The 25,847-nt window shown below is 44.6% G+C and overlaps 3 protein-coding genes across 7 annotated transcripts; 1 reads left to right on the top strand and 2 right to left on the bottom strand.

Annotated features, from left to right (window-relative positions):
- Positions 1-2,415: 2,415 nt before the first annotated feature.
- Positions 2,416-5,941, bottom strand: LOC134418057 (cytoglobin-1-like). Its single transcript, XM_063155904.1, has 3 exons — positions 5,847-5,941; positions 3,723-3,954; positions 2,416-2,544 (listed from the first exon to the last, which is right to left on the bottom strand). The coding sequence occupies exons 1-3, from the start codon at positions 5,939-5,941 to the stop codon at positions 2,416-2,418; spliced, it is 456 nt and encodes a 151-aa protein (XP_063011974.1).
- A 4,057-nt stretch (positions 5,942-9,998) lies between these two features.
- LOC134417444 (heat shock 70 kDa protein 12A-like) lies at positions 9,999-16,153 on the bottom strand. Of its 2 annotated transcripts, XR_010027568.1 has the most exons (5): positions 15,782-16,153; positions 14,373-14,597; positions 13,843-14,014; positions 11,010-12,944; positions 9,999-10,641 (listed from the first exon to the last, which is right to left on the bottom strand). XR_010027568.1 is itself a non-coding variant. In XM_063154683.1 (4 exons), exons 1-4 carry the CDS (start codon positions 16,061-16,063, stop codon positions 11,884-11,886), a joined length of 1,740 nt encoding a protein of 579 aa, XP_063010753.1. In that variant the 5' UTR covers positions 16,064-16,153; the 3' UTR covers positions 9,999-11,883. The 2 variants fall into 2 exon arrangements, 1 of the variants encoding a protein (XP_063010753.1); XM_063154683.1 differs by having other exon boundaries at positions 9,999-12,944.
- A 103-nt stretch (positions 16,154-16,256) lies between these two features.
- Positions 16,257-24,141, top strand: LOC134417443 (uncharacterized). 4 transcript variants are annotated; one of them, XM_063154678.1, is made up of 7 exons: positions 16,258-16,696; positions 18,719-18,820; positions 19,656-19,745; positions 20,254-20,434; positions 21,056-21,139; positions 21,700-21,777; positions 22,824-24,141. In XM_063154678.1, exons 1-7 carry the CDS (start codon positions 16,434-16,436, stop codon positions 23,073-23,075), a joined length of 1,050 nt encoding a protein of 349 aa, XP_063010748.1. In that variant the 5' UTR covers positions 16,258-16,433; the 3' UTR covers positions 23,076-24,141. The 4 variants fall into 4 exon arrangements, with proteins under 4 accessions (XP_063010750.1, XP_063010749.1, XP_063010748.1 ...); XM_063154681.1 differs by lacking the exon at positions 16,258-16,696 and adding an exon at positions 16,746-17,318; XM_063154680.1 differs by lacking the exon at positions 18,719-18,820 and having other exon boundaries at positions 16,257-16,696.
- The last annotated feature ends 1,706 nt before the right edge of the window (positions 24,142-25,847 follow it).

Genomic DNA, 25,847 nt, shown 5'->3' with positions numbered 1-25,847 from the left:
TGCGCAACATGGAATTTTGGGATCCGACCGGCCACTCCAGGCCACAGGCCCCCGAACACCAACACTGGCCCTTTTTTATTGGCAGACAAAACTCACCAGGCCAGCCAGGTTCCTGATGGCAGATTGCAGGAGCCACTTGGCACTGTCAAACCAGCCCCAGTTGGCGCTGGTGCCAGCTTGGGTCTGGGAGGCAGCCTGCACAATGCCGAATTTCAGCAACCAGCCAGGCCGGACCACAGGCCCCTGAACACTAACGCCAGTCCCTTTTCCCTAGCAAACAAATGTTGTATCAGCAGCTGGAAATACAAGGAGAGAGGAAGAAATAGTTGCTTCTAGCCCTGGCTTTCCCTGCTTTCCCCTCTGTGGGCATGTAATGGAGTCGGCAGGCAATCAGAAAGTTCTCTCACGACTTTAACTCTCCTGGCTCTGGCTTTTCAGTTCCTACTGCTGGGCAAACTGCAGTCCCAAATCCCTTTCCCTAGGCTCAGTGGTGCTGCCAGAGCGCTGCAGGCAATCAGAGTTATATGAGATGCTCCATCAGAAAAGCAGGATTAACTAGCAGCAAAGTAGGGCTGGACACCAGCAAGGTCACAAAGGGCCTGAGAGCAGCAGGAGCTGCCGTGGCTGTACAGCCCTTTCCCAGGTTGAAACCATCTGACAAGTGCTGACTGTGGTAAAGTATTGATGGTAAAGTATTGTGGTAAAGTATTGATGCTCATTTAAGTGCACAAGGGTTAGAAAATCGTTCCAGGTGCTGGCTCAGAGGGGCTGCAAAGAAGACACTTTTACAGCACTGGCCCTCAGGCACCATCAGCCCGGCTGGAGCCTCTGTCTCCATCTCTGGAAGGTGGTAAGTGGGTGGGGACTTTGCATTGGAACCACTGTAACTTTTCTAACAGCTGCCTTCAAATCTTCCGAAGCTCAAACTGGTTTGCAGCAGAGCAATGGGAGTAAAGAACTGCCACCACCTCTTTTCTGAGCTTTAACTACTTGTACTCCTTCAGAGGGATTTGAGACTATAAATATTTTTTTACACATATTGTTCTTGTTTTACAGTTTTTGCCAGTTCTGTGAGATATGCTTCCCTTTCTCCCCGAGCTGAACAGAAAACTGAAGCAAATAAAGCAGCCTGTCCCATCTTCCCCTCTGGCTAGAGTTCCTTTTCTGGACTTTGGGATGTAGCATCCTTTGCCAAATGCAGTGGGTGATGAAAGCTACATGTTAAATGAAGGAAACCTCTGCATTTTTGCTTGGTTACAAAACTGTTGCATCATGGTTAAGTGGAACTCGTGAGAAGCCTGACTGCCACAAGTGTGATGAGTGCCTGGGTGGGAGCTTGAGGTGGTTTTGGAAATCCCTCAGTACCACCAGTAAATGTGCACTGAAACCAGCTGCCACTGCTGCACAACAACTTTTCTGTGAAGCAAATGAGAGGGCACATCTGCTTTCTCTGTGTTTATTGCATTACACTGAAGCAAACCAGCATGTGGTGATTTGCAGTTATTAGCTGATTATTTCCAAGTCTAAGGAATACCAGGAAAAGCAATTAAACGGTTCAGGACCCAGTTAACACTGAAGGAAGGCTCAGGCTGTGTGAGCAGACAGAATGAGTCCCGTGCCAGGCTGAACTGCCCACACAGCAAGGCAGCAGTCTCCCTCAGCTGGGTGCATTCTGAGTGCACAAGAGCCAGTGAGCTCTACCCTTGCTTCATGAGGGAACTCAACCCAAGTAATTTCCTGGGAGTAGCACAGTGAAATCCACACCCTGGAGATGTTCATCCCTGCCCAGAGGGTTCCAGTGGTGACCACACTCAATGTTGTTATCCCTTGTGCTGAAAGCTGCTCTGAGAAACCAAGGTTGGGTGAATCTCCTGGCTCATGCAAGATGGGACTTTCTTCATGTCTCTCCCAGATGCTGGTCATTCCCATACACCACTTCCCCCTTGTTCAAGTTCAAACACAAAACAAAACTCAGGCCTCTTAAATAATGACCTCTACAAAGATTCTGGAGATGCTGTAAAATGTCCTGTCATTCATGAGGATAGAGAGGCGGTAGGTGAGCCAAAGAGCTGCTGGTGCTGCTGGCAGGAGCAAGTCTTTCTTTTAGGAATAGAAAGGTTAAAGTCACCATCTTAAAATGCAGTCTTCAAGGACAGTGGCCAGAGGAACCCACCTGAAACAAACTGCAAGGCAAATCAGGATTTGTTGGTTGACTTTGATGTATCTGCAGGTTTTGTTTAGCTGTAGAAACTCAGTTTGCTAAGGAAATTATTGGCATTGATATTCTATATTGTATAAGCCTTTTTTCTTGCTTTTTTAATTTTTAAATTTTAATTTTTCCAGCTGTGGCTGGGGGCCCAAAAGCAGCAAATCAGTGCTGGCAAGTTGTTTGAAGAGCCTGGAGGGTGCACAGCCCTACCAACCCTCCTCTTTGTAGATATTGTTCAGGTGGGTACAGATTTCATTGGTCACCTTCTCAAAGGAAGCTTTGCAGTCTCCGCCAAATTTCTCCTCCATCACTTGTAAGATAATGTCACAGATAATCTAAACAAGGAGAAGGGAAGAAACAACCAGGGTGAACTTTTCTCCCTAAGAACTTACACATCTTTAGCTGGGATTCTTGGAGGGCAGAAAGGGGTACAAGAACAATTCAGAGCACAATTCAAGCAGAGCTTGTAACAGGGCATGGAAAATAAGCTGCATTATAGAATTCACAAAAAAAACTGCTGCTGGTGTTTTTAACTACCCCAGTTAATGTTGACTGCACCTATCACTTAAGGATGGCTGTATAGGACTGAGCTGTGCTTCATCCATCCACTGCAATCCTTCTCCAGGCAGGGGACTCTACCAAATATTTAGAGGCCATGATGAGCCCTTTGTTGGACACCTATGGAATATATACATGGCTTGGGGGCTAAGTTTTTCCCTGACCTTTCCTGCTCATTAGCTATCCAGTCCACTGTAGCAGAGTTCTTGCAGTGAGGTAGGTGGTGTACTTTGAAATGCCAACTCCTTTCCTCTACAACATTTATTGTTTTGTGTGCATTTTTACCCTGAAAAAGTATTTTCAGCCAGAAATCATCAGTTATTTTCCCACTTATTGAAAATTGGGCCCACTGCTTTTGAAATCACCTTCATTTGGAAATAATCTTTGCCAGAAGGTGCCTCTTTTTGCTGTGTAAGGCAGACAAAATAGTTATAAATGCACTCTGCTAGTGACCTTAGGTGGATCTGGGCAAGTAATTTGATTCTGTAATTATTATTTGAGTTTGTTTAATTATGACAATGCTGTTGTCATTGTTGCTCAATAACAGCTGGTTTAGTTGTCCTGGAAAAGCTCAGCTCCTGTTACAAGATAAAAAATACATCAGGGACTGAAGCACAGTGTTAGAAGTGCTTTTCTGTATCTTGTTATTAAATGGCAGGTGTGGGAATCATATTGCTCTGAGAAAACCCTCTACAACTCATGGGCAGCTGTGCAACTCCCACCACATCACCTGCCTGCACCACATCTGCTGTCCAGCCATCTTCCCCACCAATGCCAGATCTCTCACTCCTGCCATCTTCCACCACCAACCTCCTCACCTTCCACCACCTCCATTCTCTGAGGCATATATATGTATTCCTACATACGAAGCCTGTGTTCCTCAGTTCTACCCCTCAAAGGGGAAAACATGCCCTTCTCACAATTACACCCTTTGGGAAGAGGGCTGCTCACTCACCCTAAAGTTTTTGGGGTCAATCTTCAGCTGGGTGGCATGTTTCTTGCCAAGTGGGGTCACTATCCCAAGAAAAGCCTCAGAGTTGTCCAGGTGTTGCACCATGTCGTTGATGGCACTGAAAACCTTCTTGCCATGGCCCCTGACTTGATCTGACTGTTTCATCTCTTCAGCAGAGTCCATGCCTTTGAAATGTGTAAAGTAGGACTTGGTGTCTGGATGCTCAGTAAACATCCTGTTGAGGAATGAGAGACATCCTGACTTGTGAACCAAGGTATTAATGCAGATATAGCCACACATTCCAGGCCTTGCCTTCCACATTTATGTCTCTTTTCCCCTTCTCTTTATTAGAACAGACTTCTGCATTCCTTGTTTCTCCTTTGCCTTTTGCACCTGTGCATAACCCCCAGGCACATAGCAGCCAGTCCTCTCTCCCTTGCCTCTCCAGGGCATTTCCTTTGCTCATTCCACCTTAAAACCTATAATGAACTTATTCCACTCCTTCTAAAGATAATATCTTCTCTGTGTTACTTTCACAAAGAAGTGGCAGCACGTTCACATGGAGTGACTGTGACAGTTTAATATTCCCAAAGATGTTCTGGACAACAGATATGACTACTGTGATACTGGTGGATGTTTTCATAGAGAAACCCTACTATTGGTTTTGTTACTTAATCCCTTCCTAGAGTCCACTGCAAAACATTCTTACTGCCTGTGATAGATTGTTGTTTGAGTATGGGGTACTGCTCATTCCATTTATTCAAAAGTAACACAATTCAGTGTGTTTGAAATTACCTTTGATCAATTACAGTCATCTTGGTCAAACTCTTTAAAAAGCAGTTTACTCCTTTGGGTGAACTGGTTATCCACCTGAAATATCCATAGCAAATTCCACATTGCACTTGACAAAAAAGAGTGACAAAATGGTTGGGCTTGAAGGAACCTCTGGAGGTCATCTGGGTCAATACCACTGGTCAAACCAGCTGCCCAGGACCATGGTCAGATGGCTTTGAGTATCTCCATGTATGGAGACACAACAACTTCTTTGGGCAATTTGTGCCAGTGCTCAGTTGCACTCAGAAGTAAAAAAAAAAAAAAAAGTTTCCTGAAGTTGAAGGGAACATCCCGTGTTTCAATTTGGGCCCATTGACTCTGATCCTTTCTCATGGCTCCACTGAGATGAGCCTGGCTCTGCCTTCATTGCACTCTCCCTTCAGGGTTTTATGTACACATTGACAAGATTCCGCTGAGTTCTCTCTTCTCCAGGCTGAGCAGTCATAGCTTTCTCTGCCTTTCTTTATTGGAGAGATACTACAGTCCCCTTATCATCTTCCTTGCCCTTTGTTGGACTCTTGCCATTATGGCCACGTCTCTCTTGTCCTGGGAAGCCCTGACCTTCTCTGTAGGCAGGCCTGGGGCTGTAGGACACTAAAGCAAAACCTTCTAGGGTAAATTAGCCCAGGGAGGCAAGCTACTGGATGCTACTAACATTTTATGCTGCATTTCTGACCCTAACTTGCCCAGATTGTGCCACCTGTGGAAGGGAAGAGCAGCATGTAAGGCTTTGTGAGGGGAATCCAGGCACAAGGTGTGATATACAAGGAAGCTGGAGGGAGGGGTAAATGTCTGATAACTAGAAATAGTATTTGAACTGATCCATGCTTATGGAAGTGATGTAGGTCCCAGATGAGAGTGGACTATGTGAAAGGTCAACAGAAGGGAGGGAAACAGGACGGAAATTAAGAGAGGAAAGTCCACAGAAAGGACTTTCCATACAGTGGAGCAGATGGACTGAGGCTGAAGGAGAATCAGAAGTGAAATATAGAGTTTTTAAAAAGCATTGAAAGAGTTTAGAGGTAAAGAGGAAGAGGGGAATAACGCCCATGTTTTGTTCCCATTCTCTTTCATACCACATTTTCTTTACCTTACATGGGTGAAGATATTGCTCTTGTCTCTTCTTCTTTTCCCATCCCCTTACCCCTTTCTTTTTATTTTTCCTGTGGATTGCTCCTCTTCCCAGCAAGGGCTGCATGAAAAACATCATGACATGCTCCTAGGCAGTAACTCCATCCTTGATGTTCCTCCTTCACCCCTCCAGGGCAGCAGTTGGATGGGCTCTTTCCTTACCTGACCAGCACAGCTGTCCCGTTGTCCTCAGCATCCACATATATCTTCTCCCAGGCACCACGAGCACTTTGCACCTCTGCTTCAGAAAGTGACATGGTGGAGGAGATGCTGGCAACAGAGGGTGCAGCAGGAGGGAGAAGGACAGGGAGGTCCTGCTGGGTCCTTCTGCTCCAGTTCTCCCCTCAGGGCTCTCTAAATACTGCCCTGGGGATTTAAGAGATCTTGAAGGGTCTCTTTGTCTCTGTTACCCTCAGTAACATTTCTGCAGGTTTTAGAGCTACCTAATCACTTTTAATCAGGAAAGAAACCAACCACATGAGGAAGAGGACTAGCCCTGTAGTCATAGGTCAGGTGCCAAAGCAAAGGTCTCACTGTCTGAGGAGAGAAGGGAAAAAAGGCAGTTTTCAGTGGAGAAAAAAAAGATAAATTCTCTTCCCCTCTCTCCCCTGCTAAAGCCAGTGCTTGGCTCCTTTTCCTGAAGGTGATCCTTGCCTGAGCACTAATTTTCCTGGTTTTCTCCCAGGAGTGCTGCTATGCTGAGGGCACTGTGGTGCCCTGCCATGCCCTCTCCCTGGCACTCTTCGGTCTTTCAGTCAAAGATCCTGTTTCTAGTCCAGCAACTCTCTCCAGTCCTGCCTTCATGCCACGGTCTCTGCTTTCCCCACAGCTCTCTGGTTTTACAGGGGCTCACCCCACAGCTGCTGCTAGCCTTGGTCCCATGAGGGTGGGAGGCTTCACCAGCCCAAAATGTCAGCGTTGTAGGGATGGTGATGGCAGCGTGGCACAGCATCCACGGCCATAGTGCCCTGCAAAGCCACTTCCCTTTAGCACTGCAGGTAAAGGGTGCAGCACAGCCAGGCCAGGAGCAGAGGCATTTCACTTTCCTAACCCTCTTGGCTGGCAGCTGGGATCTCTGTCCTGTCTCTGAGCTCTGACTGCCTGGGAGAGAGAGAAGGGGTGGAAGAAGGGCCAGAGTGGAGCTGCAGACAGCATCTCTGGATTTGTTACAGTCACGGTCACTTGGAACTGGAGGCAAAAAGTTTTCACAGATTATCCATGCAATGCCTGGGCTTAACCTCTGGCAGGAATGTTCTGGTTAACTCCAGGGCACGCACACAAAATAAGGGCTAAGGGGCTTGAGAAACTGCTGCTGGATGCTGAGGGGAGACAAAACCTCATATTGTTTGGGATGGTTTAGAGGAGGGAAGGAACAGGTGTGAGAGGAAAATATGCAGCATGTCAAGAAAAACCAGCCTGATACCCCAGGGCAGAAGGAAAGTGCTGGATGCAAACTCATAGAGACGGACTGGTCTTGGTGAGGTTGTGTCCCACTGCTGCTGCGGGAAGCCTCAAATGACCTCACTGAAATCTGTCCCCTCTTGCCTCTCTCTCCCTTTTTACCACACAGCAAACAAAGAGCAGTCTGGTAGAAAGCTGCAAAGCATCTGTGGGTGCCCCATACCTGGAAGAGTTCCAGACTAGGCTAGAGGGGACTTTGAGCTACTTGGTCTAGTGGAAGGTGTCCCTGCCCATGGCAGGGGGGTTGGAACTGGATGATCTTTAAAGTCCCTTCCAATCCAAAATATTCTGCCCTAGTAGACTTCTCCTCTGCTTTCCCCCATTCTCCTCTGGGACACTGCAGTATGAACATGCTCCATCCCTTGATATCAGACATCCTGTCATGGACCAAAAATACCTATTTTGAGTTGAGAAATTTCAATCCAATTGCTTTATTGCCAAGTAATAAAAACAGCCAACCAACACTTAGATGCCTCACTTCCCCCTGTCCTGTTTCCTCACCCCATGCTGCAGGTTACAACCAGACCTTTTGGTGAGGCCATGGGTGATGCAAGAGCTGGGCTTGGTGTGTGGGAGTCCCTTGCTCTTGCTGCTCCTTGGGTCCTACTCACCTGCTCCAGCATGGGCTCTTCCACTGGTCATCATCCTGTTGGATACTGTACTTGCCCTGAACTTGTCTCTCCCTCTTCAGTGTTCCCTGCCCTTTCTTAAACACATTTCCATGAAGGCACACTTATCTTACTTGGTGGGCCCAGTTCTGGGGCCAGTGTGACAATTTTGTCTGTGACCAAACCAGATGTCAGCAGCACAGGGCAATCCCTGACCAGACAAAGCAATGACATCTTCCCTCAAGCACATCACCATGCTGTCTCTGTGACATGCTTTTCTATTCTTCCATCCTCTGGTGTTACTTTTACTGGTTTGTAAAATTATCTTCTATTTTCCCCTTGCATGATTTGCCAAGTCCTTGTAATATGAACACAATAATCCCTCACAAAGTTTTGACACCTCTAACAGGGCTATATACATTTATGCAACATCTCAGCAATCTCTAGCAATTGAAACAAAAAAGCTTCAGAAACCCATTTATTTTGGCCTGGAAAGGAAAAGCTATGGAAAATGTGCTGTTTAATCATTAAGTCATTGCTGATACCTGTGAGCTGATACATGCTGATACATGTGAGCAAAAGGATGAGTGCTTGGTTTATTTCTTTTTCATCTCCCGTGGTTTGTTTTGTTTATTACGCCAAAGGTAGTGAATCCTCTCAAGTATAATTTCTATTGCATGAAGAGACATATTTTCTAATACGGGAGAAGCTCCTCTGGATGTTATCCCTAGAGAAAGGAATCCTTGTGTGCAAGAGCAAATCAACACATTGAGTCAAGACATGATTTTATTACAAATCTGAAGAACAGGGTGCCAGCCCAGGCCTTTTCCAACCTTTTTGGAAACAAGCAGAGTCCTTTTTACAAAAAGGTAACCAAAACCAATTCATATAGAAACAGGAGATTGGTCACTCATGCTTGTGTAACAAAATTGTTGAAGTGCATGTGCTGATCTCAGTCCAGTTCATTATCCCACCATTTCCACACACAAATTCCCCTGGGAATGTGTTCTTTAGCATTATAGGTAACTTGAGTTGTCTTTACATTCTATCACCTGTTGCTAAGTTATCATTTAATTTTATTTTGTTAAACCTCTGTTGCAGTTTCTGCTTGAATCTATTTGAACCATTACTTGTCAAGGACATAAGAATTTATAGCATTCTGTTCCTAGGGTCTCTTCATGGTTCCATTGCTCCAGCACTCCACTGTCGTGGTTTCAAGGCTAACTTATAGTTACTGAGAACTTTTTGTGAATCTTTCATTTCCTCTGACATCAAGCAAGCAGGGTGAGCCAGATGGCGCTGGGAAATCTGGAGTAGAAATCACAGCCATGGTGTTTGGGCTGTGACAAAGCTGTTCCTCTCTCTGTCCCCAGTAGGGGGAAAAGAGGATGTGCCTCCCACTTCGCTGCCAGGAAGTAGTGTCAGTACTGCAGAGGGGGGGTTGCTTTCTCTCAGTTTCCAAGAAATCACGTGCTTTAGGCAGAAAGCAGCTGGCAAGACCCAGCCACGGAAATGGGTGGCACCGTCTACTCACCCAGCTATTTAGGATCCAGCAGCCATCACACCTCTGGAGCTCATTGATGTCCTGGTTACAGGCACTGCAAACCTCAGAGTCTTTTCTTATCCTTGAAACTTGGGCATCTGTGATTCTGTGATTTTTAGCATAAACACCCTATTTGTTGTTCAGCGGGGTTGATCCCCAGCTCAGCAGACACACCTGTTTCAGAGGATGGCTGCCAGGGGCTCAGCAGCTGTAACTCTTCTTTTCCCAACTCCCATGGTGGTGTCAGGCTGAGGGTGGAGCCCCCCACATTGCCAGGTTTCAGGGATGCTTAGCCCAAGACCCTGACACAGTGCTGCTTTCACTGAAAGGACAAACACCTGCATCTGCTCATGCTCAGTGTCTGAGGTTATCAACATAATCAGCTCATCAAAACAAACAAAACTAGGAGCTGCAGTCATAACTCTTGGTGTCAATGTCTGAATCCCAAAGCCCACCTAGCACATGGGTGGGTAAAGCTTTCCCCACTGCCACTGTCCCAGACCATACTTCTCTTCCCATTCCAGGGTCTTGGTGATCTCGGGTGGAGCCGTGTTGGGCTTTCCACTGGTGAAAATACCAAATGCAAAGAGTAACAAAAAGCAGGATTACTCAGCTTCTTGGGACCTAGCCCCCAGAACAGCCCTTATGAAGTGTTCTGAGTGGTACCACCTGACCTGGTAGAAATGCACACAGGTGTCTGTTGTGAATATTTTTATTGCACGCATAAACATTTTAATTTAACATTTAAAATTTCAAAATCATTTCACTTTTAAATGTCATACGGCGCAGCATATATGTAGGTTAGTCCTCTGAGTGCTGCTCTCACCATTAACACCATTCAGTACATGGCCAGCAGTGACTCTAACGTGATCATTCAACTAATAAGGATGACAGGGCTGAGTTTTCTTGCACTGTATCCAGCAAACCAAGAATTGGCATTGGTGGAGGCTGGTGTTCAGCAGAGAAACTTTACATCCTTGGTAAAGGGGAAGAAAGCCAACTCCACAAATCCCAGCCTACTGGAATAAGATCCCAATATTACCAGATGGAACATCCCTGGGCTCGTCTGACCCTTGCTGCTGGACCAAAGGCAGCAGCTGTGGTATTTCACCTCAGAGACACCTTTGGCTGGCTGGATGTTGCAGCTGGGCACTTGGAACAAGTCCAGGCTTGCAAGGACTCAATGTTACCACTGGTGGAAGGGCTTTAGGCGAGGTGAAGAGGAAAAGGAGACGGATTCTGCCGCAGGGTTTAATCCAGAGTTTTATTCCAGGGTCACAGACATCTGAATCTTGTAACAGCTGCAGCAGAATCCCGACCGCATGGTCTCAGTGTCCTTTTAAGCCTGGGGAAAGGGGGAGGGGAAGGGGTAGGTGAGCCACCAACCAGGTGGGAGTGGGGGAAGACTCAGGGGACAATGACACTTAGACAGGCCAATGACCCCAGGGCTGAGGGGCATCTTCTGAACTGCACCAACCAGACCACGCCCTTGCTGGAATGTTAAGATTGACTGACAGCACTTAGCAAGGGGGGAAGTGGGAGGGGAAGGGAGAAGGTATTGCCACACCTGGGAAACGGCTGGGATAGCTAAAACAGGAAATGGCATCACACTGCAACACCAGCCCACCCCAAACCATCAGTGTGCTATCAGCATCATTCTGGACCCAAACCACACACCAACATCAGGGTTGCTATGAAGAAAGTTCACTGCACCTCAGCCAGACACAGCACGCTCCAGGACTGCATCCTTTTTGTGGACAAATTTAGGCTCATGAAGCCTTCGCAGTGCTCAACTTGTGCACAGGTGCTGCAGGCAGGAGGAAAGAGATCAGCTTTAACAGATATAGAAAATATCATGCTCAAATCAGAGATTCAGAGTACCAGGGCTGCACAGAAGCATCAAGCAGCAGCATGTGCACTATTCATATCTGTAATGTTACAACTGACATTTATATCTGCTCAATTGATGAGATTGAACCACCCAATCATTTAATGGAAACAGGACTCCCACAGGTTTTGGACACAAGCCCCTAGACTGGTTCACTCAACTCCTTTGTCTGGGACACTGGAGCTTTAATTACATAGAGTTTATATAAATCATATTCTGAAGAAAACAGAAATCCACTAAATATCACCCCCAGCAGAATTAAACCTGGACTCTGATGTCAGAGAAAGAGAAAATGTAGCTGCAAGAAGACATCAGGCTAAAATAAACAGCTATGGGCTGCTTTATGTGGAAGTTAGACACCAGTCCAGAGGCTTTCCATCAAACACAGGTAGGTCACAGATGACTGTATTGATGGTATGGACTATTGTGTTCAGAGACACAAGCTAAAAGGGCATGAGATAAACCAGCAGGAAAACCTGCTGTCAGATACAAGAGAAAATAAAGTGTTGGACTGAAAGGGTAAGGAATGGAAGGAGGAATGTGAGGAATGGAATGGAAGGAACCAGAGAATCAGACTAGTAGTTTTACTGCGTAAAAAGAAAGTTGAATGATGAACTTACTGGTCCAATTGTCTCCTCTATGGTAAAAGTCATAGAATTGTCAGAATCATAATGGTTGGAAAAGGCATCTAAGATCTGTTCAATATGATGAGTAATTATAAGATAAAAAATCTATTATAACTGTCCGACTTTCTTGGGAAGTAACATCAGTACATGTGGCTTTAAATTCAGTGAGCCCAAACTGAATCTCAATTTTCAGCCTGCGCTTTAACCCCAGCCATGTAGCTGGTGATGGCACTACACAGGAGCCAAGCAGTTCCATCCCTTCCTCATCCACATACTGAGCATTCTGTTTTTTCGTACAATAGAAAGCAAAGGTTACCCCTGTTTGATCTGGTTCAATTGGAAAGAAATCATAGTGCGCAGCTTCATCTATGTTCACTGACTCCCCAATTTCCACCAGTTTATAGAAGAGATCTGTGCAATAAATAAAGTCACCAGCTTTCGAGACCTTCCGTTTACGGGCATCATGGATAGCCTCATCAAATTTCTCACCTACTCTTAAGCCATATGTCCTACAGCTGATTCTTGAGGTAATGATGTGTGGATTAACTCCAAATAAAACAGCCCCTTTTGCAATGGCTGCCTGGGCCTCCATGGGACAAAGGATATGATACTTGCTGCTAAAGGCCTGCCTCACTGCATCTCGCAGGATAATGCTGCACGCAAAGCCTCCCACAAGTAAAATGTACTGGACTTTGTCCATCTCAGGTCTGCAAAGAATTTCCCTCAAAGCAAAAATTATATTGTTGATACTGTAGTCAAACAAGCTCCTCATTTTCTCATATGTAATCATGATTGTCCCATCACACCACACAGCTCCTGCTGCATTTTTAAAGAATTGGGAAATGTCCTTCTTGGACTCTGCCACTCTGGTCAGGTTGTAGTAGCAGCGTATGTAGACTGCCTCCCTACTAGCAGAGCATTTCTGTAAGCTGAAGTTGTACATCATATTTTGTAATTCAGTAGGGTACTTCTTCACAAATTCATCCCATACACCATCATTGAATATTTCCTTGAGGAAATTGGTGAAGTTTTCATCCACTCTGTTGCCTCCCCATCCACCTCCACTTGCCTTATGTAGCTCCTTTAGGGAATGGTTTTCTTGGATCTCGTGTACTGTGATGTCTATGGTGCCACCTACACGTGCAAACACACACACAGAGACAGAGACTCAAATTAATTGTGCTGTTTGCTTTAGAGTGCACGAGTTTCCACAGAATTCAGTCTTATCTTCTGAATTCCCGATTCACAGATGTGCTTTTCTCCTGCTTTCTTTCCTCATCCTCGCCCTTCTGCTATTGCCTGTGCTTATCTAGATTTCTTAAATTTCTGCACTTTTGTTTAAAAGCCTGGTCTCACGAAGCTCCTACAGTTATTTCTGATAAGAGCTGAATGCTCCAGCTTGCTCACTGAACAAGCCAATCTCCTGTCTGATCACAAAGCGAGCCTGGCCTCCTCACATAGGTGGTTGACTCTTGAGCAGTGGTGAGAAGACTCTCAGGAACTTGTGGTCCTCTTGATGCCTTTTCGGTATTTGTTCGCAAGCACTGGACTGCTCTTGGCAGAAAATTCTCATCACACCAAAAAACCTCAGGAATCTAGAGAAATTACTGCAAAGTGCTTCATCAAATATTCTTAATGATTTACTCTCCAGTGCCTGCTAGCTCTTCTCTTTGGTCACTTGACTGGGCACTAACTACACTTGCTTCTGGAGAGGAGGCTGTGAGCTTAGGCTACACAAGAGCCGGTGGCTGATGCTGGGACACCGTGCTGGCTGATCTGCTGCGAGGGCAGGGCCTCGTGTTTGACTGTCTGGCCTGAAGAGCACTGCCAGTGCTCTTCAGTGTGAGACACAACCCTGTTCTTCCCTCCTATTCTTCTGCTTGCTCACAGGATCTCATTAGGTGAGAAATAACATTTAAAACTTATGACAAGCACAGCAGTGGAGTCCAAGCTCTGGGACCTTCACCTATTGTGAAATAGCCATGCCTCACACCCAGCAAAGATGGTACCTGTTGAACAGGGAAAATTTTACCTCCACAGTCGACAACAATATACTGGATCCCAGGGGAGTCTTCAAACTTCTTCTTGTCACTGCTGTCTGCCATAAACCCTTCATGTGGAAGCTGCTTGCACCACAGCGATGCAGCTTCCGGCTCCAAGGCAATGATCAGGTTCCTAGAGAGCATATCAGAGATAATTCCTGCCTAAAATCACAAAAGAGAGGAGTCAGGTCAAGGAAAGGGGGTGAGATTACTGCTGCATGAACACCACCTGCAAGGGAGTCTGTTCTCACCCTAGCAGTTCATGCAAGGGTGGTGGCTCTTGCACTGCTGATCTCTGTGGGGCTCACTTCTACTCGGTGGTGGGGAGAGAGGGCAAAGCTGTTGTACTGCCATTTGGGGACATCCTCTCCCTCACCACCCTCAATGTGAAAGATTTCTCGGCCCAATGGGCTGGAATTTGAAATACAGGTTGCTTACATATTGAGGAGCTCCTATGGTTCAATTGGGCAAAGGAAGCTCCAAAGGTAATTTGAGGAAATGGGGTAACCACTGCTTTTACCTCTTTTGCTGCCAGTCTCATGAACTGCTTGGCAGCAGCGCTCCATATGGCCGGGACAGTAATGACCCAGGTGAACTCCTCCTGGTCGTAGACAGTTTGGGAAGAGGCCTCCTTGATGGTGTTCAAAGCATGTTCCTTCATGAAGCGCAGGCTTTCGGAAAAGACTGTCAAGGCAGGAAGGAACTTTCCATTGGTGGCTTTCAGCTTCATGCCAGCTGTGATATTCTACCAAAAAAAAGGCCCAGGGTCATATGGTGCAGTGTCTGTATGGGACCTGTCCTCTTCACACCAACACTGCACTACCTAAGGCACCCAGACACCCCTGTCTCCAAACCAAACTCCCAGCACTGGCTTCACTACTGTGCCTGAGTCCAAGTGGCACAGGTCAGCTACCAAACTGCTTACCCACCACTCCTGTGATTCAGAAGGCAAAATGTCAATGTGGTTGATAATTCAGCTGTTTCTCCTAGGCCAAATTTTGTAAACACGCTGTGGATCCTATATCTATAGGATATCCTGAAGAGCCAGCAGGGAGTAATTCTGTAATGAAATTTTTCTTCACCATTTGCTCCTCAGATGCAGAGAAATAGTTCTGAACTAAAACCTCCCTCCAGCCCCTACTGAAAGTGAATGAGAACCAACCTTGTGACAGACCACATCATTCCCAGCTGTCCTGGGGAGGAAAATCTTCAAAGAGGCCTCCCATCCACCAAAGAGAGGACCTGAGGCTTTTGCTGGGACTGGCCTTGTGCTCTGGCTTATTCTATGCTTGAGAGGCCCTGTGGGACCCAGGAGCCCTAGGGTAGTCTGGTGTTTGGCTGAACAAGCACACACAGATAAAGCTGTGAACTATTCTAAATCAACACAGAGCCTTCAGAGAGAAATTTGATAAAGCCACTGCAGGCTTCAAGGACAGCTGGACATCCTTACATTAGCTTCAGCATAACATTTCAAGGGAGGGAGAGATAAGCTAGGAGGAGCTGTATAACATGGGATGAGATTTTAGGCAATCCCAAAACTGCCGATCTCCTTTGAATTACTGGAAATTTCACTTGATCCATGTTTCCTGTTGAGGACTAAGGTAGGGAGTCCCCAGAGGGAGACCAGTTTCTCTGTCAAGCTTGGGAACAGGGCAGCTTTTTATTAGGAACAGGTATTTGCCTTCACCCATGTATGCAGTCACGTTTTATTGTCTTTAGACAAAAAACATCATAAAGGAAGGGCCTGGGAAGCTTCTGACAATTAAAAAAAAAAAAAAAAACTTCTTCTTTTGTTCATCAAAATACTCTCTGACTTGCATTCATTCTCATCAACCAGACTTTCTCAGTCTACTTCATGGATTCTCTAACCCCCACCCCTCAAACAAATGAATAGCCCCAACCCCCATTAGTAGTAGCTCTTCCACCTACCGTGTTGTACAGCTGCATCTTGAAGTTCTGGAAGAAGTACCAGCTGTCAGCTTGGCTGGAGGGCAGGCTCTTGTACTTCATCACAGCATCATAACCAAAATATTTGAACTCCTGCTTCTGGTTGAACAAGATGCTGGTAGGTGTCTTTGGGGTCTTTAACCCATGCTCTGCTCCCCAGTAAACCTGGCGGATTTGGTCTGTACCCGAAGCAAGAGAAAAGCAGTACCCACTGTAGGATGTGCCAAAATCTATAGCAACAACAAACAGTGACTGGCTGGCCATGGCTGCTGCAGCGCAGAGCTGTGCAGCTCTGGGAGCACAGAGGCATGAACAGGGACTGGACTGAAATGAAACTGAAAGGTGTGATATTGCAGAGAGAAGGGCAATCTCCCCTGATTTTATTGGCTGGACAGATGTGACTCTAGACATCCTGTAAATTGTACGTTTTCCTGTAAACCAGGAAGAAAAGAAAAAAAAAAAAAAGGCAGGGCTTTTTATAGTGGCAAAGTGCCTTTTTTAGGGAACTGTCTTATCAGGAGCTTTCTGCACTCCCAGCAGCATCAACAGTCCTCAGTGCTGCCCACACATTTCAACAAACACTTTTTGCTTCTGCATGAGCAGATGAAAGGTTTCTGGCTCCAGCAAAAGAAAAATGTCTAAAGGCAATTGTTTTTGTTACAGAACAGCAGAAGTGCCGGATACACCTGATATTTCTGGCTCCAGCAAAGAAGATGTGTGGTGTACACCCAGTGATTCTGGCTCCAGCAGAGAAGTGTGGCGTACACCCAACATTTCTGGCTCCAGAGGAACAGAATCATGGCATCCACACAAAGTTTCTGGCAACAGAGGAAGAGAGGTATTGGAAAGACAGTGTGAGGATACTGATCCCAGAAAGACAACTGCAGAAGGCAGCAGGTAGGTTACACGAGGAGATATCTCTGGATAATCTTATTAATCTTCCTAGGTCTGAGTATTTCTACAAAGTTTCTTGGAGGTGTGATAAATAGGTATGATTCATGCTGATAAAAATTGAAACAGTAATCAATATTGATACAGTAATTAATATTTGAGAATAATAAAACAGTTAATAGTTAAAAGTTGTAATGCCAAAGAAGAGAGGGAAAAGAGGGGCTCCATCCACCCCCCCTTCTCAGCAGATGTTTTCAAGGACCACAGGAAAGAAACTGAAGATGCAGTTGCTAAAAATGACCAAGAACCCGGTTGGGTCCAAGAAAATGCTAATTATAAGGGACTTATTGCTTTGATATGTAGATGCAGTGATACGTTAGTCTTGGCTTACATTGTACTGGCTTGGTGCGCATGTGTAACCCAAAGGTGAATTAAAGGACAACGAAGAAGACTACAGGGCCTTCATCAGCGACGACCCCCAAAGACTTGTGCAACCACCAAACCGAGTGGTGGCGCATGCGTGGTAAGGGTGGTAATGAAGGCAGAGACAGAAAAGTGACGAACCGAAAATAGGAGGAGATGGCATTGACACATGGCATATAAGGGGTGACTTTCACTTGGCAAGCTTGTAAGTGAAGTGGCAAGGGTCATTGAACCCTGCCCTCCGTACCCCGCGGTTGTTTTTGCTTATGCGCTATTATTTGAACCAAATTATCCCTTGTTTATATATTTTCTAAACTATTTAATTAAAATTGTTACTACTTTCAATATTGTTTGGCCTTTTTATGATGGGATAATTGGGCAAACATAACAGAGGGTTGCATGAGGGTTGCTGAATTGCAAACATTTTCTGACTGTGAAATATTCAGTAAGAGCTCTGTTTTCTACTTTCTAACTTTTCTAGCCATCACAGAGATCGTTACTGTCCCCAAATTCTGCTCAAGTTCAACTCGAAAGTGGGAGGCAGATCTTAAATTGGTGCAAGAGGAACAGAAACTAGAAATATCAGTATAAAGAGTGTGACAAGATCTGGGATTTCATGGCTCTGACTCTGAGCTCATCAATTTTGCAGGGAAAGGTGGACTAAAATGTAAATTTTTTATTGGATTGTTTAGCTTAAAGAAAAAGCTTGTGTCTTCAGTGAAAGACTGAAAGCTAAGTGATTTAACTGGAAAGGAATAAATCCAAGTAAACAAAACCAAAATGTGCTTCAGTGGGAAGGAGTAATGCTGAGAGGGGCAGCAGGCTTTTTGGCATAAACCAAAGGTAAAGCCTCATGCTAAGGCTTGCTCTGGCATCTGGTTGTGGGGATGAGCTTGCTCTCTGTTCTACCTGGATCCAGGCTGCAGGACCACCTTAATCTGGGACTGTTTCTCTAATAATAGTTGATATTTGGGATCCTCCTGAGGAAACAGGACACAGCAGTTGTATAAATTAAAAAAACTACCTTGAGAACACAGAGCTTTGTACTCCTCTGTTAAAAAAAAACAACATACATTTCAAAGTTGTTTTTAGCAGAACAATCACCTGCATTTGCTGTTCCTCCACTCTCTGCAGGTCTGGGTTGAGTTTGTTTTTCAGGAGCTGTCCTTGTATCTTGCCCACTTTATCCAGACCTAATGATTAGTCAAACCCTCTTGGTTTTGGCATACCTTGGTGTAGGAAACAGTTAAAGTAAGATTTCTAGAAAGCCTTAAAAGCAGGCCTTAGAAAGAGGAAGAACAGAAAACTTAGAGCTAGCTGCAGCTGCAAGTTCTGAAAGTAGAAAAAGTTACAATAGTTTAGGCTTGGCTAAGACAGACAGCCTGTGGAGTCCTCTGAGCTGTATCAGGCATTATCTGGGAGAGTGCTGACTCACTTGTGCCACATCTGCACCCGTGTGCCCTTTGTCCTGTCTCTGATCCTTTTGCTGGCATGGATGTAGCCATGAAGCCTCTGCTCACAGGACTGGCAATTATAAAGTATTTTTTTGAGGATAAGTTCTTACCCCACTTCATTATAAGAATTCCCTTTTCTTTTTTTCCTCAGACATATATCTGACACCTCACAGCAGCCATCAGCCTATGGAGACCAGGCTTTTAACATGAAGGAAATGTTTGAAATGATCAAAGAGATGGACAAGAACATAAAGTAAATATTTGAAATCATGAAAAAGTTGAAGAATAACATAATGTGAGAGTCCAGTGACCAAATATGACACTGTTGAGTATGGCCTCTGACAATGAACTGTAGCTGGTGCACACTAGGGTGGGTGGGACAGAAAATGAGCCAGACACAGGGAGGGCTCTGCAAAACAAATTTTGCCCAGGCTATACTGGGAACCCAAAGCCAATTTACAGAAGCTGTTGGATTTGCACCATGTAATGTGCAAATCTTAGACTTTGGGTATTTCATTTGAACTGTTGGTATTGACTCACAGAGCCACATACCATGCACCTGGCAAAGAACAGCCTTGACAAGTTTTGGCCTCTAAATTTCTTTTCCCTATGGGCTGATCAGAAAGTGGAGGGGAGAAGTTTAGTTGTGCATTTTTTAAGACTTCATTGCATACTTTCCCACTGATTGCAATGTGGTTTATTGTTTCTTTCATTCCCTTATGGATGGATGGACAATGAGAACAGAAATTTGTCTGGCACTGTTGGTACTCTACATCACCTTCTGAATAGTCACAATAAATATTGTGATTCTTTACATTAATAATCAGTGTAAGAGGGGAAAATCAGTATGATCCTCACAACCACACTCTATTTCTTCCGATGTAAACAGCTTCCCACTTGATTTGAGCATAAATTCTGGGTGGGAGCTTTTAGGGGAGGTGTTCAGCTCCCCTGGAGTTTTCCTGGATGCTCTTGCACTTTCCCACCTCAGAGCTTTTTTCCTTGAACTCAGATTATTCAACAGGGGCCTGTCCACTGTTGTGCCAGCGTCCAAGTACATATAAAGAGATTTCCCAAATCTGTTTCAGAGCACTTCCTGAAAAGGTAATTCAAATGCTGTATGAGGAGAATGAAGAAATTAAGATGCTGAAAGAGAAGAATGAAAAGCTAGAGGGAAGGTAAGGCATTTATTCATATTTCAGACATAGTGTGTGTCTCTACACTGAAAAGCCACATGCTTCTTGCTTCCTCCAGTCCTTGGGGACTCTATTTCTGACCAGACATCCCAGACACCTTCTCTCCAGACTTTCAACCTGCCAGCATCTCTTTGTAACTGACTCTGGGAGATGGCTTGGGTTGTTCTGCAAAGGGAAGACATTCTGCAAAGGGAAAAAGACATTCTGCAAAGGGAAGAAGACAGTTGGGGTAACCAGTTAAATAAAGAGTAAAAGAAACCAGTCTACAACGACATAGTCAAGATGGCATTCTGATCAGGTCCTACAATGATCATGAAAAACTGAGCTGAGAAAGCACTATATTCCACAAAAAAAGCTGCTTGCCCGCTATATAATATAAATGAGAAGCGCATTGTAGAAAATATTAAACAGTTTCATAAGTACAATATTTACATTTGCTCATCATTTCATCGTGACTTAGATATGTTTTTTAATATCCTCCTTGACCTAGAAACCAAAAGCTGTTGGCTAAAGTGATGGCAATGCACCAGCACTCTGAGGACATCAATGACCCCTTGCGTTTGTCTGCTGTGCTGGAGAGATACGAGATGCTCCGGCTGCAGGAATGGGAGAAAGTCAGGTGCTCCATGCCCCACCGCTGGACCTATGAAGAGGGCAGTGAGGCCATCAGGGTTTGTTCAAGTCCATTTTCTCCATCTGATCCTTATCACATCAATTATGGTACAGCCATATAGCAGCCCTTGAGTATTTGTATTTCTGTACCAGACAGGGTTGGGGCCTAAGTTTGGGTCTCTGATTTTCCAGCCCAGCAGGGCCTATGGAATGCTGTAGAGATCAAAGTGACAGTGATCTTCTTCCTCCTGCCTTTCAGAAGGGCACACTCAAATACTAGTCCCATCTCTCACAGGCGTTAAGCACAAGTGGGAAAACAATCCACTTTCCTTATGTTAGTGCTTGAACTGATAGCTGGGAGACCTCATTTTGATGTCTGACTCACTGCTGTGATGCTGGAGAGATCTAAAGGAAAACACCAAAGTGGTATTACCTTAAAGGACAAGACTGAGAGGAGGCCATTATTAGCATTGACTGTGATGATAAGGCCCCACAGATGCTGAAGAATGGGCTCCAACATGCAAGCAGCTCGATGAAACAGTTTGTTGTTGTTATTGAAGACATGTTTTAATCAATTAGCAGCCCTACAATTTAATGCAGATGTTTTCTCAGCTTTGCACACTACACCTGTGGTTTCAATGTGATTGATGCTGCAATCAGTTGTTGTTTCTGCACTGCAGAAGGTGTTTGATGCCTGTGAAAAAGATATACAACAGAGAACAGAGGACATACTTAAAGTTCTTTACATTCCACCTTGGAATAAGGTAAAAATACTTTTGCCCAAGGTATTTTATGTTTCTGTAAAAGGCCTGTAAAAGCACCTTTTATGGCCTGTAAAAGGGCCATTGGCACCCACCATTTCATTTAGAACTTTGTTTCTGCTAAGGACACTGCTCAAAATATGTCAGCAGTGACACTGGGGATAACTTCTGAGCTGAGAGGTCTGGGGCCAAGCTCTAGCAATGAGAGGTATGAGAGCAGCACTGGATAAAAAACAGGTCTTTCTCTCTAAGAGTTTAGCTATTCCATGGGGAAGCAGGGAGCTGGACTTGAGGATCCTTGTGGGAGCCTTCCAAAATTAAATTATTCCGTGTCCCATGACACACAGCCATACACTGCATATCTGAATTGGCCAGCTGAATTAAACACATATATGGGTGCAGAAAGCATTTTCCAGCCCTGTGCTGCTTTTATGAGACCTTCCTCCAAAGCCTGAAATGAGTGACTTCTCCATTACTGATTGATCCAATATGAGAAACAAAAATTTCTAGTGTTTGCCTTACCACATGGTAACAGCCTGCTTTGTGCTATGATTGTTCTGCAGGTGATGATGCAAGACGTAATGAAGCTGCTCAGGCAAAACTATCACCAAAACTCGATGGTTTATGACCAGATTATTCAAGTGAGTAAAGATACAGCCCAGGAGCTGGGCAATGGTTCAACTGTCTGTGCAGCTTGTTATTTAAAACATGAGAGGTCTCCCTTCTGCATGAGGTTGTTTTCCACTTGAGGCCAGGCCCTTCCAAGCGCATATACTCCCAAAATATTCTCAAGTACATGTAACTAAGAGAAGTACAGCAGGAGAGGCAGGGTCATGCCCCTACCAACAAAGGCACAGCCCTACTGGACCCAAGCAAGGAGCAAGGAGCAAAGGGCCAGTGGTGGTGATCAGGGTCAGCCACAAACCAGTGACCACTGGGCAAGCTCAGTCAGGTCAAGACCAAGCTGTGAAGTTGGTCTCTGGGTCAGGACCAGCCAGACTGGGCAGAGGCATCCCAAACCACAGCTCAGTCAAGCACTCAGCCACCACTCAGCTCCTGGGTCAATTGCTGGCCAGTCTGTGGGTGAAGATGAGGCTTCTCATAACTCCTTCTCACACCACCCTTTCTGCCAGCTTGGCTGTTATTGCAGCAGTTGAATACAAGGTCATATGGTCGTGCTAAATCTGAGCTGACCTTGAACACAAGCAGCCAAACCCCTGGGAAGGCCGAGGAAAGTGTGCAGAGGTTGTGGATGTGCACAGAGCCCTGACACCTGCTATCCACATGGACAAGTCTCTAGTGGGCTTTTTTTGGTGGAAGAAGTGACATATATATCACAGATATATGAAACTTCCAAAGAGGAGCTTCCTCCTTTTGCAGCTTGCTGGGGTTTTCCAAGAGCTTGGTCTTACCAAACTCCTTGCAGATCTCTCTATGAGGAAATAGAGACAGGGGCTGGACACTGGCACAATCCAGAAGTCAGGACTTGGTAAATAAAAGAACTTTTAAAGTGACCCGGGGTCTCCTGCATGTCCCACTCAAACAGCACCAGCAGCTTTGACCAGTGAAGTTCTTGAGTGCTTAGTTCCTGTGGAGCAGCTGCACAGAATGAGGGCAGGGAGGCAATGTAACAATACATCAGCATAATATTACAAAGCTTTGAAAATTGTTCTTATTTGATTTTCAGGAAGCTGCCGTTCACATAAGAACTGAAAATCAAACACAGTTCCTGCTGCAGTGCTGCCAAATTTATTGTTTGCTGCTTCTTCAGGATCCACCAGTTAAAGCTGAGTGGAGGATAAAGAGCAAACATCTAGAGCATGTGGACAAGAAAGATGCAGTGCACTGGGAAAATGAATCACTTCTGTGGCCCATAATGAAACGTGGGGAAGAAATTATTGTGAAAGGTGTAGTCTGGGACCAAAGGAAAATGACTTGAGAGTCGGGCTAATTACTTACTTAGCCATAAGAAGATGAAACAGCTGCTATGTAGTACGCTGCTTTTCTTTCCTCCATGAATTGCCTACTTTTCAGAGCTAGTAAGTTAGACATCCCCCACTTGGGACACCTAGGATAAATCATCATTAACAAATCTGTATTAAAAATTGAAGCTATTCCAATTGTCTCCTCACAAAGGCCACCTGTCTGTTAGCATTCCCCTGCTTCCTCACATCTTTACAATTTACCTCTCCCAAAGTCCTTCAGCTACACATGTGCCACAGCTCTGGATGGAGGAAATCCAGAAGTTGTATTCCGTGGCATAATGGAAATGCAATGAGGCAAATGCAGGTTTATGTGATTTGATGTGACACAGTATTCTGTGAGCAACTTGAGAATTACCAAATAAAAAAGACTTTAGATTCTGCTGTGTGCCTGCTGTTAGAATGCATGGAATAGAAGCCTGAGTCCCTCAGAGAGAGAAAGGAATATAGGAATTGAATTGGAACCTTTAGAGAAACTAAAATATATTAAACCACACAGACATGAAGTAGGAGTGTAAGTTTTAATTTTAAGTAAGGAGAAATATATCTTAAGTGCCTTAAGAAACTGTATTAGCTAGTAAAAAACCATAAAGCCTAGTTTAAAGTTCAGTAGTGTTACCTTTCACAAAACTAACTTAGCACCAGACATAACAAAACCATAGCAGAACATTGCTTACAGTGTTAAATAGAACAGATAAAACTGTTTGTGTGAACAGATAGAACTGTATGTGTAGATTCTGTGTAAAAACTAACACTACTTTCACACATTAGAATTAAGCTTGGATAGGTGTAGAAAGAATGTTTTAGAATCGTGTTTTTAGCTGATTTATGAAATTTATGAATAAATTTTCCCTATATTGGGATAAAAAAAGGTGCTAATTGCTTCTACTAACTACTACTTCTTCTACTGCTTCTACTCAAAACATCAAGACTCCATACCAGAAAGCTTTTAGTACAAACTTTAATACTGTAAACTCTTCACCTTCAGAACTGATGTATTCATACAATAAACAACTTTACAACAACAAACTCCTATTTCTTTGAAGACCCAATACCCACTCAAGACTGAACACCTGCCAAGTCCTTTTCTCCAGTTTTTCTTTCTCATCCATCAGTTTCCTTGGCTGCACAAACTCCCTGGGGTTTTCTCAATGGGCCCCCAGAAAGAAAGGCAAATTTTTGTGCAGCTCTCTCCAAGCAAATTGCTCTGCTTCTCTCAGGAATTTAGTATTTCCCAAGCATATTGCAGGTCACTGACAACATGAGCTGGGATACATGTGTGTTTCCAATTTTTACAGGTGTATTTCCAACATTTCCTTTATTGGAAATATCTGTTATGGAATAGAACAGGTGAAGTAAAATTACATATGTACCATATTTCCCACAATTTTCACAAAAAGAAAGAACTACCATTGTTGGTTTTTCATGCTTTTTAAAATGTTGCAAGACTCAGATGAGCAGTGCAATAATATTTCATTTTTCCAGGCCATAGAAGGTGAATGAGAGGTAAGTTGTACAGCCAAGTAGAAGTTTCAGCTTCTACTTGGCTGTACAATTTGAGCCAAATGCCATGTGATTATACAGGTATAACACTACACATATGGCAAGCTGCCATGCTCTCTTTGTTACCTGCTTAGAAAATTTTTAGCCTATTTTTTTGGTAGCTCCCTGAATCTGTCTGGATCCTATGCTGTGCATCAGTTTTATCTCTGAAGCTCATCACTTCTGCATCTCCTCTGGTGTGTCCTCTCCTTTGATTTTTCTCTCCTTAATATCATTTTTGGTAGGCTAAAATACTCATCTTGCAAGGCCTTATATTTCAAAGACTGATTTAACAGTCTTCAGAAGGCTAAAAGGCATAGGGTTCAATAGTCCTGAAAAAGAGAACAAACTGCTAAAATCAGAGGATTTTTAACCTCTCACTACAAACCAGGTGCTTCTGCCACTGTTGACACATTTCTCTTCACAGAGAAAAGCAAGGCACAATTCTTCCCAAGGATATTCTGGGATTCACATTCCCTGAACCTCAGAGAAAGGGAAGACAATTCTTATCTCACTTGCTGTGCCTGTGTTTGTGCCACAGTAGAATGCAATATGGAGATTGTTCACCCAGAGTGATGGGGTTTTGTTTCCTTGGCCTATCAGGGCCAAGCGTGTGTGTGTGTCAGTCATGAGATACTGTGCAGTTGAGTGCTTGGCAGATTCAGTTTAGATGGAATGGAATATAGTATAGAATAATACAGTATAACAAAGTAATTATTTAGCTTTCTGATATCCATGGAGTCCTCCTCGTCATCCTTCCTTCGTTGCAGGTGCCCTGCTTTTCCAGTAATATTTTACAGGAAATTGGTGCAAGATGGTCTCCTCTGGTCTGACTTCCATGCTGTGGGGATCCCAGCAGATTCAGGAGACACACATAGGGAATCTGCCTCTGGAAAACAAGGGCAGGCCTGAAAGTTTTCCAGCACACTGGGACAAGGAGTCCTTTGTAGAGACCCCTACACTCAGGGAGATCTCTTTGCTGCTGCTTACCCCACATTTACCCCTCTCCCAGCCACAAGGAGGGAAGCAGGGGCCCAGGCCCTTCCTGGAACAAATATTCGACTTCTCTTACACAGCTCAGAGAAGAAACCATGAAGAAAACTGCGCTACAGCTTCTGTCTTACTGGAAGAGCAAAACAGTGAGAAAAAGGAAGAGAGAGGACAATCTTGATGTTCAAACCCTTCCT

The sequence above is a fragment of the Melospiza melodia genome, chromosome 4 (assembly GCF_035770615.1).
Source record: "Melospiza melodia melodia isolate bMelMel2 chromosome 4, bMelMel2.pri, whole genome shotgun sequence".
NCBI lineage: Eukaryota > Metazoa > Chordata > Aves > Passeriformes > Passerellidae > Melospiza > Melospiza melodia.
Note: the sequence above shows the minus strand (reverse complement) of the source record. Positions and strands in the feature narration are given on the sequence as shown.